The following is a 13,474-nucleotide window of genomic DNA, read 5'->3' as shown; positions in this document are numbered from 1 at the left end:
GTGCTGGGATTACAGGCGTGAGCCACCACGCCCGGCATTTTGTTTGTTTAATAATGCTTTTTTTTAACATTTATTTTAGGTTCACGGGTACAGGTGCAGGTTTGTTATTTAGGTAAATTGCATGCCAGGGGATTTTGGTGTACAGGTTATTTTGTCACCCAGGAAATAAGCATAGTAGCTGATAGGCAGTTTTTTTATCTTCACCCTCTTCCCGCCCTCCACCTACCCTGAAGTAGGCCCTGGTGTCTGTTGTTCCCTTCTTTGTGTCCATATGTACTCAATGTTTAGCTTCCACTCTAAGTGAGAACATGAGGTATTTGTTTTTCTGTTCCTGTGTTAGTTCACTTTGGATAATGACCTCCATCTCCATCGACGTTGCTGCAAAGAACATGATCTCATTCCTTTTGATGGCTGTGTAGTATGCCATGGTGCCTATGTACCACGTTTTCTTTATCCACTCTACCAGTGATGGGTGTTTAGGTTGATTCCATGTCTTTGCTATTATGAATAGTGCTGTGATGAACACATGTGTGCATGTGTCTTTATGGTAGAATGATTTACATTCCTTTGGATATATACTCAATAATGGGATTGTTGGGTCAAATGGTAATTCCATTTTAAGTTCTTTGAGAACTCACCAAACTGTTGTTCACAAAGGCTGACTAATTTACATTCCCATCAACAGTATATACACGTTCCTTTTGTCTGCAGCCTCACCAGCATCTGTCATGTTTTGACTTTTTTATAGCTATTCTGACTAGTGTGAGATGTATCTCATTGTAGTTTTGATTTCATTTCTCTAATGATTAGTAATGAGCATTTTTTCATATGCTTCTTGGCTGTGTCTTCTTTTGAACAGTGTTGTTTATGTTTTGGGCCTGTTTTTTAATCAGGTGGTTAGTTTTTTGCTTGTAAATGTGTTTATTGCTTATAGATTCTGGATATTAGACCTTTGCCAGATGCATAGTTTGCAAATATTTTCTTCCATTCTGTAAGTTGTCTGTTTACTTTGTTGATAGTTTCTTTAGGTGTCCAGAAGCTCTTTAGTTTACTTTGGTTCATTTGCCAATTTTTGTTTTTGTTACAATTACTTTTGGCATTTTCGTCATGAAATCTTTGCCAGGTCCTATGTCCAGAATGGTTTTTCTCAGGTTATCTTTCAAAGTTTTTATAGTTTTAGTTTTTTCATTTAAGTCTTTAATTCATCTTGAGTTGATTTTTTTTGTATAGTATAAGGAAGGAGTCCAGTTTCAATCTTCTGCATATGGCTAGCCAGTTATCCCAGCACCATTTATTGAATAGAGAGTCCTTTCTCCATTACTTGTTTTTGTCGACTTTGTTGAAGATCACATGGTTGTAGGGGTGTGGCATTATTTCTGGGCTCTCTATTCTGCTCCATTGATCTATGTGTCTGTTTTTGTAACTGTACCGTGCTTTTGCCTTATGTGCATATAGGCCCACGGAGAAATCTAGCCCTAAGAAGTAAATTGAAGCTTCCTTTCATGATAGGTCATTATTAATAATTACCTTTTATTGGTAATTAATAACACCAATATGCTGTTTTGGTTACTGTAGCCTTGTAGTATAGTTTGAGGTCAGGTCATGTGATACCTACGGGTTTGTTCGTTTTGCTTAGGACTACCTTGGCTATTTAGGCTCCTTTTTTGGTTCTATGTGAAATTTAAAAATAGATCCTTCTACTTCTGTAACGAATGTCATTGGTAGTTTTATAGGAATAGCATTGAACCTGTGATTGCTTTGGGCAGTTATGGACATTTTAACAATATTGATTCTTCCTATCCATGAGCATGGAATATGTTTCCATCTGTTTGTGTCATCTCTGATTTCATTGAGCAGTGTTTTGTAGTTCTCATTGTAGAAATTTTTCACCTTCCTGGATAGGTGCATTCCTAAGTGTTTTATTCCTTTTGTGGCTATTGTGAATGGAATTGCATTCTTGATCTGGCTTTCAGCTTGGTTGTTGTCGGTGTATATAAATGCTGATTATTTTTTTCTGTAATTGATTTTGTATTTTAAAACTTTGCTGAAGTTGTTTATCAGATCAAGAAGCTTTGGGCAGAGATGATGGGGTTTTCTGGGTATAGAGTATTATTATCTACAAACAGGGATAGTTTGACTTCCCCTCTTCCTATTTGGGTGCCTTTTCTTTCTTTTCTTGCCTGATGGCTCAAAGCTAGGACTTCCAATATTATATTGAATAGGAGTAGTGAGAGAGGACATCCTTGTTCTGGTTTTCAAGGGGAATGCTGAGAAGAAACATTTTTTCAATGAGGTAAGGATATCATTGAGGGGAGACCAAAAATAGATCCTGAAGTCTACTGTTGGCTGCCCACAACATGTGTGGTGCACACACATTCACTTACACATACCTCTTTGCATAATAAAATATGAAAATTGCTTCTCCCATGAGTGGATGCATATATGATAAATGAGGTAACATAAGTTGTTAATTAAAGGAAGTGTTAATTAAAGGAATTCAGCAAAATTCTTGGTTATTTGGCCCTCGAGAGGTCTTGGTCATCAGACTCAAATGAAAAGATCCTCTTTTAATGAAGCCAAATAAATATCTGTTTTGGGGTTTTTGTTTGTTTGTTTGCTTGTTTTTGAGACAGGGTCTTACCGTCACCCAGGCTCCTTCTGGAGTACAGTGGTGTGATCATAGCTTACTGCAGCCTCGACCTCCTGGGCTCAGGCAATCCTCCCACCTCAGCTCCCTGAGTAGCTAGGACTACAGGCAAGTGCCACCAACCTGGCTAATTTTTGTATATTTTGTAGAGATAGGGTTTTGCCGTGTTGCCCAGGCTGGTCTTGAACACCTGGGTCTGAGGTGTCCATGAGAAGTTGATGTGAGTAGAAGTGGCTGGTGGAAAAGGCAAGCCAGACGATAACATTAAGCCTGGGGTAGTCAGATACAGAGACGTCATCCTTCACACCCCAGCATTCAGCACCTTACCAGGACCTGCTTTGCCTCTTAAGTGTCTCTTGGATCAGAGCAGTATTTTCCATATCCAGCATCACTATCCAAATCTAAACTACTGACATCTTTCCTCTTGACTCCAGATCTATTCTTTGTTTTTTTTTTGAGAAAGAGTCTTGCTCGGTCGCCCAGGCCGGAGTGCAGTGCCGCGATGTCAGTTCACTGCTACCTCTACCTCCCAGGTTCTAGCGATTCTCCTGCTTTAGCCTCCCGGGTAGCTGGGATTACAGGCACACACCACTACACCTGGCACATTTTTGTATTTTTAGTAGAGACGGGGTTTCACCATGTTGGCCAGATCTGGTCTCAAACTCCTGACCTCAGGTGATCCACCCACTTCGGCCTCCCTAAGTGCACATTACAGGCATGAGCCACTGCACCCGGCCCAGATCTATTCTTATCTACCTTCAACTCTCTCCTTCAGTCCATCTCCCACTGCAGTGAGTAATCTTTCAAACTGAAAATAGGATCCTCTCTCTTCCTTGCTTAAAAGCCGTCAGTGTTTTTCTGCTATTCCAGCATAAAAATTAAAATCCTGAGCATACCAACAAGGCGCTGCTCCAGGATGTGCAGCAACTCACCTCTCTGCCTCATCTCATCCCACCCTCCTGCTTGTTCTGAGCAACCCAGCTACACTGATCTACTCTCAGCTCTAGGACCTGCCGTATCGTCCTCCACCCCACAACCTTTGCACGCACTTCTCCCTCCACTGGACTTCTCTCCCTGCTTGCATAGTTAATCATGCTAGTCCTTCAGAGTGGAGGTTGAGCACCACGTCCTTGGAGGACATCCTCTGGGTCAGGTTCCTTGGTCAATCATTCTTGAGGGACTATGTGACTTTCCTTCTGAGCACCTCACTCAGTTCATAGTTACACCTTTGCTGATCTGAAAAATACCCACTGGACTATCAATTCCATTTGTGCCTACTGCTACCAGCATATAGAAGATACTCAGTAAGTATTTGCTGACTGAACGGATCTAAGGGCAGCGCTATCTCCTATAAGAAGATACAAAAATAAGAGTAGAATTGTTGTTTTATTTTGTAAGGTTAATAAAACTCTTAGAAAAATGCAAAACTACTCTCATATTATTGGTTGTAGAATAATAAAGACCTTACCACTGGATAGAAAAGCCAGATTGAACTGAAAGGACGAATAGCTTTGGCTTCACCATGCATTGTTCAAGTTGGGGCTAAGAGTTAGAATTTCAGGCTAGGAGGAATAAGTACGCAGAAGTGCCCTCTTGTTTTGCCAGTCAAGTCATTGCTCCTTTCTCTGGTAAACCAAATTGCTGTGGCCTGAGGAAGACAGAACCCAGACTAAGGAGGCGCTAAAATACATGGCCGTTAGACCAGGCGCAATGGTTCATGCCTGTAATCCTAGCAGTTTGGGAGGCTGAGGAGGGTGGATTTTCTGGGGTCACGAGTTCAAGACCAGCCTGGCCAACATGGTGAAACCGCATCTGTACTAAAAATACAAAAATTAGCCAGGCATGGTGGTGTAGGCCTGTAATCCCAGCTACTAGGGAGGCCGAGGCAGGAGAATTACTTGAACCCAGGAAGCAGCAGTTGCAGTGAGCCAGGATTGTACCACTGCACTCCAGCCTGGGTGACAGAGCAAGACTCCATCTCCAAATAAATAAATAAATAAATGGCCATTTCCTACAACTTGGAGAATAAGAGAAGAGAGATGGGGTAACAGAAATAAAACTAAGAAATAAAGGGTACATTTATTTGAGTGAAGAAAATTTTAAAGGGCCTTGAAAACCACAGGAGCTCCTCAAGATATTTATGTAATAGAATATATCTTATCCAGGGTTGAGAAGAATAATATTCAAAACATTTGTCACTTCAGTGCATCTGGAGGCATATGAAATTAGACTCTTGGTAGTGGCCTATGCTTGCCTATGTCCTTGGTGTTTTAACCTCAGGCTTCAGGCTGGAAATGTGTTTTCTAGAGCATACATGGAGCACAAAATATTAAATGAACTTTGCTGTATTCAAAACACCCAACAGTGTAGCATCCTCCTTGTTTGGCAGGGAAAGGGCTCAGCATTTGGAAACTCAGCAGTGCATTAAGTATTTTAATAATCATTGTTGACATACAAAGCATATGGCCTTTCAGAATCATTGGGTCAAGTGTTGTAGTTGTCTTCTAGGTTTCTAAAATTACCTTACAAAATTCAAACAAAATTAAATTAGGGCACGTTTCAAGCTACACTAATTCATGAGCTTTGTGTTACAAGCGAGTGAAATGAGTTTTCTCCTAAGATATAAGAGAATCTATGAGTAACTGATTATATTAAAGGAAAAAGCAAAATTCACACCCCTGCAGAAAAAGTTAATTTGCATTTCATTAGAAAATATAGAGGTTCCATATAAGTAGGCCAGCCTTATGGATACCTTATATTTACTTTGTACCTCCTAGTCATGCCTAAGACCCACCTCATATATCACATCATTTCAGAAGCCTTCATTGTCTGTTTCCTTACAGTTTATATCAGTTGTCTGTCACCACAGTAATGCTGTGAAATAAGCAACCACAACACTCAATGGCTTAAAACAATAAGCATTTCTCACTGCACACAAGGCTATGGTAAGCAGGGCCATTCTCGTCTTTGTGGGCTCACTTGTGTCTGCGGTCAGCTGTGGGCAGAGAGGGCCTCCGAAGATAATGGCTGGGCTCCCTCACATGTCTTGGAGTCAGCTGGTCAAAGACTGATCTGCTGGGACAACTGGTCTGTCCTCCTCATGTCTCTTGCATGCATATGTTTCTTACCCCCCTCCAACTTGTCAGCCCAGGCATATTCTGATGGCCATCTCAAAGAAGCAAGAGAGAAAGTGGAAACAGGCTGGCATTGTTTTATCAAGCTTGCAGTTTCATTACATTTGTTAACATCCCATTGACCAATGCAAGTCACATGGCCGAGCTCAGAGTCAGAGTAGGAGGACACTACAGAGTTACAGGGCAAAGAATGAGAATACAGGGAGGCCATTAGTTACGGCTTTAATGCCATCATCCTACAACCCTACCCCCACTCTGTTCCACCACCAGCATTTATCATTTCCTTGTCTGTGCTGTCTCTCTGTTCCTCTTAGTTCTATGTTTATAATTTACCCATTCTATTATAATATAGTGGCTAATTTGTCTGGCCTCCTTAAGAGATGAGGGGGTCTTTATGCTGTGTGCATTCATTTATAAATATTTGTTGACTCCGTGTTATGTGCCTTATTCCTTTACAGCTTTACAGACACCCTAGGTCCTAGCACTGGTCCTGATACATAACAGGCACTCAGTAAATATGTGTTGAATGAATGCATACTTGAAAGCTCCCACTCCCGTGTGTATTTTCTTCCCCTTTGAAGGAAAAGGCTGAAGACAGATGCCTTTCAGGACCCCAGTTGAGGCAGCCTTCCTGGCCAGAGCAACTGATGACCAACACAGGGATCTACAGTGAACATCCTCCCCTCTAGACTCCCCCACTTCTCCCCTCCAGAAATCAGGTTTTCTTTTCTCTGCCTTCCTATTCCTCTCAAAGGGAGGTAGGAAATCTCTAACACTTACTCCTCCTAGACTCTTTTTATAGTCAGAGCTCCCAAGGAATTTAAACTACTGGCTCTTTGCTCTACAGTGGAGAATCGTCCAGCTCATGGTATGGTCAGTTTGAAAGGAACTGGGTGGCTGCTGTTCTTTGATCTTCCCAGATCTGTAAACCAAGAATACAGAAGAATTCTTAGTACGGGTTTGACATAGCTATAGACACAAGATTCTATTCATATAGAATATTAATTCTTTCTATCAGTGTGGTGGTCAATGTACTACCTCATTATTTCCCAATTCCATAGAATCCTTCAGGGAAAACTTATATTTCTGGGTACAATTGTAATTCTGAGCTTCTTGATTTTCCAGTGAGTAGTGTAAGTTGCTTGGGAGGCAGAATGGCACGGCTTCGGAGTCAGGCCAGCTAATTTAGAATGCCAGCCCTGCCCGTGAGTAACTTGCCTTGATGAAGTCTCTCAATCCTCATCAGTAAGAGACAGTAATAACAGCAGCCAAAATAGAATGACGCTGGCATGTGATAAGTAAATTGTATTCACTGTTAGATTTAGTATTATTATATAACATCCTATAATTTTATACATTGCAAGTATGTTCATATTGGTGGTAAAAATGAATGTATTTTATATAAAATGATCTATGTATTTATTTTTATTAGAAAATAAAGTCATCACTTCTTAAACTACTTTAAAGGTTATACTTTAAAATGCATGCAAATACCTCATCTTTTGCAATGGCCTGAAAAATGTCTTTATTCAGCCAACAAATATGTATTCAGTACCTGCTTTGCACCAGGTTGCTAGGCAATATAATGATGAACAAGGTAACATTGTCCATGCCCTCCTGGTATCCTATGACGAAAGAGTTATTGTTAATACATCAGTATTACTTCCAACTCTCAGTAACCTATCTACTATCTATAACTTTATGATGATCTGAGATAAATTAATATTTGAACTCATCACACTGAATACACTGAATATATACAGCTTTTTATATGTCAATCATACCTCAGTAAGGTGGTTTTTGAAAAATTGACTGGTTTTCTCTAGCCAAACTATTGTGTGTTGACACTTTAGATTGAAGGAAGGTGAAATTTTAACTTCATATTTTGTTTTGTTTTTTGGTTTTGTTGTTGTTGTATGTTTATTTGTTTGTGTTTTTTGAGACAGGCTCTCACTCTCACCCAGGCTAGAGTGCAGTGGCACAATCTTGGCTGACTGCAACCTCCACCTCCCACGCTCAAGTGATCCTCCCACCTTAACCTCCCTACTAGCTGGGACTATAGGCGTGCACCCCCACGCCTTTGCTGTTGTTGTAGAGATGGGGCTTCACCATTTTGCCCAGGCTGATCTCAAACTCCTGAGATCAAGTGATCCACCCACCTCAGCCTCCTAAAGTGTTGAAATTACAGGCTTGAGCCACCGTGCCTGGCCTCAACTTCACAATTTTCAATGCAGCTGTATCAAATTGTAAAACTTCCTATTTTGTTATGAAATAATGTGTAAAGTAGATGTTTCTGAATGTTTCCCTGACCTTCACTCCATCCCTGAATTCCTGTATGGTTCAAGGATCGATTGAGGATTGCTCGTACACATTACTCAATAGTAAAAAGTTTCATCCATGGGAAAGTTTTTTTAGGCTGTGTCAAAATTCCCTCCTATGGAATCTTAGATTGGATCCTGGAACAGAAAAAGCACATTAGTGGGAAAACTGGTGAAATCCAAATAAAGTCTGTTGATTAGTAAATAGAATTGTATCAATGTAAATTTCTTTGTTTTAACAAATGTAGCATGTTCTGTAAGATGTTAACCTTAGGGGAAGCTGAGTGAAGGGTATACAGGAACTCAGCTTCCAAAGACTGTAGGAAAACAATGGAGCAAAGATGATTTCCTCACCACCCTGCTTGTCTCCAGTCTTCTCCCAACCATGGTCAGTTTGTGAATGCCTTGAGAAGAAAGAAATTTTAACATTAGACTAAGAAAAATAGAATTAGGATGGCAAGTGTGCTATAAAATCATAATGTGCTGTACTCCCATTTGGCTCCTTTGGAGGTAAAGAATGGATGTTGTAACATCTTCCCATTTGTCTGGAATTTTCAAAAGTATTTTCATATGTGAAAGAGAAAAGGCCTGCTGTTGGTCTCATCTCACCTGCAAATTTTACCTACTTAAGGGTTAGAGTGATTCAGAAATTCCTCTTTATTTTCATAGGTACAAACACAAGTGCGCCTTGCAAAAAAAAACTTTGACAAATTGAAGATGGATGTGTGTCAAAAAGTGGATCTTCTCGGAGCAAGCAGATGCAATCTCTTGTCTCACATGCTAGCAACATACCAGGTAACAAAATGATGTTTGTTGCAATGAACCAAGGATGGCACGAGGTTTAAGTAACATAAAAATGGTGTTTGAGCTAAAAGTATGCTTTGGCCATTGTGAAGCTCTGAATGCCTTTCCATAATTTCACTTCCCACATCTCTGCCTTCTAGCATCCTACAGTTTAATCAAACCAAATAGTAGTTATTCTCTGTATATACCATAATTTCCCACTTCTCTACATTTACTTATGGGGTCCCTTCTACCTGGAGTGCCTTTCTCCTCCATCCGTGCCTTTCCAAATTCCATTCTTTTTAATGTACCAGACAGAATGTCACCTCTTCCAGTAAGCCTCCTCTAAACTCACTTAGCTTTGTGTCTGTCCATCTCGTGGCATATCTTTCTCATCAGGTTGTCAGTATTCGATGCATGTGTTTTTGTTTCCCCTGTTAGCCTCTGAGTTCCTTCCAGATAACACTGTCCATCAGCAATGCTGCTGAGCACCAACTGAGGGCAGGATACAGAATGCTGGATGTTGTAGGAAATATAACAGTCAAGACCAGGGCTGGGCACAGTGGCTCTCGCCTGTAATCCCAGCACTTTGGGAGGCCGAGGCAGGTGGATCACTTGAGGTCAGGAGTTCGAGACCAGCCCGGCCAACATGGTGAAACCGCGTCTCTACTAAAAAAATACAAAAATTAGTCGGGCTTGGTGGCAGGCGCCTATAGTTTCAGCTGCTTGGGAGGCCGAGGCAAGAGAATTGCTTGAACCTGGGAGGTGAAGTGAGCTGAGATCACTCCAGCCTAGGCGACAGAGAGAGACTCCCATCTCAAAAAAAAAAAAAAAAAAAAAATTAAGACCAGGTTCCTTGTCTTCAAAGAGCTCAAAGTTTAGGAAGAATCTGGAGATAGTGAAGTCTATTTTTCTATACCTCTAGGACAGAGCAGGGTGTGCTAAGTGAAATAAGTTCTAAGGAATCCAATGAAAGCTTAAAGAGGGAGAAATAGAATCAGCTGAGGGATCGCAACAATAGATCGTTAATTATTTACCCTGGGTTTTGGAGGATTTATCAGATGAGAAAAAGAGAATGGAGAGGAGAAGGTCCCAGGTGGTGAGAGCAGGATGAGTTCTGGGAGGCAGCATTCAGGGAAAGAGGGAGGCATTTAGTTTGGCTGAAATACAGAGTGTAAATGGGAGCATAATGGGAAACTTGGGAATGAGTTAGAATCATGTTTTAAAGAATCTTCAAAGCTACAGAGAGTCATACTTCCCTGGGGCCCAGGACTAGAACTGGGCATTCAAAACATTAATAGCTTTACTGTCTTTCTTTGCAGACCACTCTACTTCATTTCTGGGAGAAAACTTCTCACACTATGGCAGCCATCCATGAGAGCTTCAAAGGTTATCAACCATATGAATTTACTACTTTAAAGGTATGGAAGCTAGAGGGGCCACTAGAAAATCTTGAGAAAAGTGAAATTTTGTTTGTATCACAAGCAAAGTCCATTGCAGAAAGCGTCATAATTCCAGGACTCAGAATGCCAAAGAGAACTGTGCCCCAAGCAGAGTCTTTTTTTTTTTTAACTGCGTCAGGATTCAATACAATGATAATCTACTGCAATCCAAAAACACAAATTGAACCTTAGGATACATGTTACTGGGAGATGAATTTTGGTGAACTTGAGTCTAATGATTGGTCCTGCTCCTTTAAAATACTTGTTTGACATTGCTAAAGGGGAGATTGTACAAGTCCCATAAACTACTTTTAATTATTATATTCAAATATCCTCACTTAAGAAGGTATCCTTCTTTCCTCCCTTACTTCTGAAATGTATCATTTTATTCTGAGAGTACCATCCAACATAAAATTGAGTTTTTCTGTAAGACGACAGCAGTATTTTCTAATTGAAAAAGCAGTATTAAACTCAATGATTTTTCGGCTCAGAAGAGATACATGCACCGTGTCTGATTCTCAGTATTGGATCTGCACATGGAGTTGTTTTTCTCTCTCCTGGTTACAAAAGATGAATGCATATTGAGATAAAGAAGTGATTTTGGTTCCAAAAGGATTTTAAGAATGATGAGAGAACAGTGGTTACTTCATTGCCAGGTCATGTCTTTGAAAGAAAAAAAGAGGCATGAACTAGCTAAAGTTCACCTTGAACTTGCCTTGCTCTTTATTGTTCAAGCAATTTGTATGCATTTCATCACCTTGCTTGACAAGACATCAAAACATTAAAATTCTTTTTTTTTGCCTTAAATCACTTTTTGATTTTGAGATGTGTATAATGTCACTGCAACTATCAAGTACCAAAAAATGCTTTAAGACCTTGGCCCTTAAAATGAAGGTTCCAAGAGGAACCCGGGAAAGTCCGCTCACCTTGTACTGCAGACAGGACACCTGGCCAAAGAATTTGTTCCTCATTATCCCCTCCCAGCTGGCTGCACGCCCATTGATTGGCACTAGCTGGCATGTTGCATGGTGAATGCATTCAGAGTGTGTACTGTTTTGCTCTGTCAACTATAAGCACTTCAGGGAAAGGGGAAGGACCTTTTATTTCTTATGTATCCTCTTTTGTCCAGCCAAATGTTTTGTACACAGTGTGCCCTCAGCCTTCCCCTTCACACTGGCAATGTTACCAGTGTTGGCAGGAGCTTCATCATCTCTGATTTACTGCTGTTTTCAGCACCTTCAGAAGCAGGCATTCTGACCAAGGCAGACTGGTTAAAAGTATAACTCACACTATTCACAATTCTTATACAGGCCTGAGCAAAATCCCATGGATTTTACTCTTTGATGAGGCAGAGGCTTTTAGGGTTGAGGGCATGAATGTGAATCGGGTTTTCTTTTATATATCATTTCAAAGGTTATCTGTCTTTTACAAGACAACTGTACATTACATACACCAAGATGAAATGATGCCTACCCCAGATATAATTCAGAAGAACTTCAGGCCATGAGTTAGTTGCATATAAAGTACAATGTGAATTCATGAAATTGAAGTTGTGCCACAAGCATGGAAGAACCCATATGTGTATCCCTGGCCTCCTGTGCTGAGGAAAATATGGCTCCTTAATTTTTGCTACGACATTTATCCTGCAGAGAGGATCAAGCTGATTATGCTAGAGCATTTCTGGGCAGATAATCTAGTGAAAGTTTGTCAGCAGTAGTTCAGGACATACTTACAAATATTTTGGGCAGATGACTATCTGTTAGATTTTACATCCCCAGAACCTTCCTTAAATTATGGTTTAAGTAATAGTTCATAATTAAGTAATAGTTCATCATAAGATTATATTACAATTAACCCATATGTGTATCCCTGGCCTCCTGTGCTGAGGAAAATATGGCTCCTTAATTTTTGCTACGACATTTATCCTGCAGAGAGGATCAAGCTGATTATGCTAGAGCATTTCTGGGCAGATAATTTAGTATAATCTTAGTGGGAGTAATAATGTATCTGTTAAGGTATAATGATGATGTTATGGTAATATTAAGAATAAATGTTCAGAAACCAACCAAATAAACTGTACTTTTGTTCTTTTGTTACCTCTCTAGAATGTTATTCATCTAGGCTTTCAATGATGACATATTACATTAGAATCTCAAGCTGATAGATAATTATTAGGTTGGTGCAAAAGTAATTACAGGTTTTTCTATTACTTTTAGTGGCAAAAACCACAATTACTTTTACACCAACCTAATATTTTTCTTTATGTGGACTCAAATATGATATAATGGAATCCTGTTATGACACAACTATTACATCCATATAAGTACATTGCATATTGTTTTGTATGCCACAAAACATGAAGATGGAAACCATTAATACTTTATGTATCACAGTAAAATACAAGGATAGGATATTGTGTGACTTCTCAACCCTCTTGCACCAGTATTTTTAATACATGTCCTGTGTTTATAAGATTTGTATTTTATCAAGTCATCTTTTAATATATATAATTTTATTCTGAATGGCACTGTATGTTGATAATGGCCATTTTGAAATTTAAGTAAATATTTCCACGATTAATTTATTCTGTGGATTTACCTAAGCAAATAACCCCTGAAATGCCTTTTGGGACTCTGACTGGAAAGAAAACATTGTCTTTAAAAAGGGTTGCCAAGCTCTGTTAATGAAAAGCAAGCCATTTGTTTTCTTTGCTTCAGGGTGTATTCTGAGTGTGTTGGTAATTGTGCCATTGCAGCTGTATTTCCTGACTGTTAGTTTTATGCTTGATGAAGGATGATAATTAATGTGTTAAACACTCGGTGCATCCTGTTTGGAGGGACAAGTTTTTTGCTACAGAATTACAGAGATGTAACTCATGCCCCAAGAAGTACAAAGTTTTACTTCTACTGAACCTTTCTGTAGGAAATAGAGTTATAATTCTTTTACAAAATAATTTTATTATAAAGATGAATTGAAAAATATCCAAGTGACTGTTGTGATATTTTGTTGTAATGTTTTATGTGACAACAAATATTGCTTTTTTACCCAAGCCTAATATAATTATATTGATTCTACTTTTACTGACATATTCCTTCATTTTAATTTTTTTTATAATAAATAGATTTTTGTAGCATTTTTAACTTTGTAATT

General features: G+C 39.4%; 1 protein-coding gene across 2 annotated transcripts in view; it reads left to right on the top strand.

Annotated features, from left to right (window-relative positions):
- Window positions 1–13,474, top strand: part of ICA1 (islet cell autoantigen 1, 69kDa) — a 138,807-nt gene that overhangs the window by 73,732 nt on the left and 51,601 nt on the right. For both annotated transcript variants that reach the window (XM_011974733.1, XM_011974732.1), the window contains exons 6-7: window positions 8,769–8,894; window positions 10,205–10,303. In XM_011974733.1, coding sequence (XP_011830123.1) covers window positions 8,769–8,894; window positions 10,205–10,303 — 225 coding nt within the window. The remainder of the gene's footprint in view (window positions 1–8,768; window positions 8,895–10,204; window positions 10,304–13,474) is intronic.

This window comes from Mandrillus leucophaeus, unplaced genomic scaffold (genome assembly GCF_000951045.1).
Source record: "Mandrillus leucophaeus isolate KB7577 unplaced genomic scaffold, Mleu.le_1.0 Scaffold148, whole genome shotgun sequence".
NCBI lineage: Eukaryota > Metazoa > Chordata > Mammalia > Primates > Cercopithecidae > Mandrillus > Mandrillus leucophaeus.
Note: the sequence above shows the minus strand (reverse complement) of the source record. Positions and strands in the feature narration are given on the sequence as shown.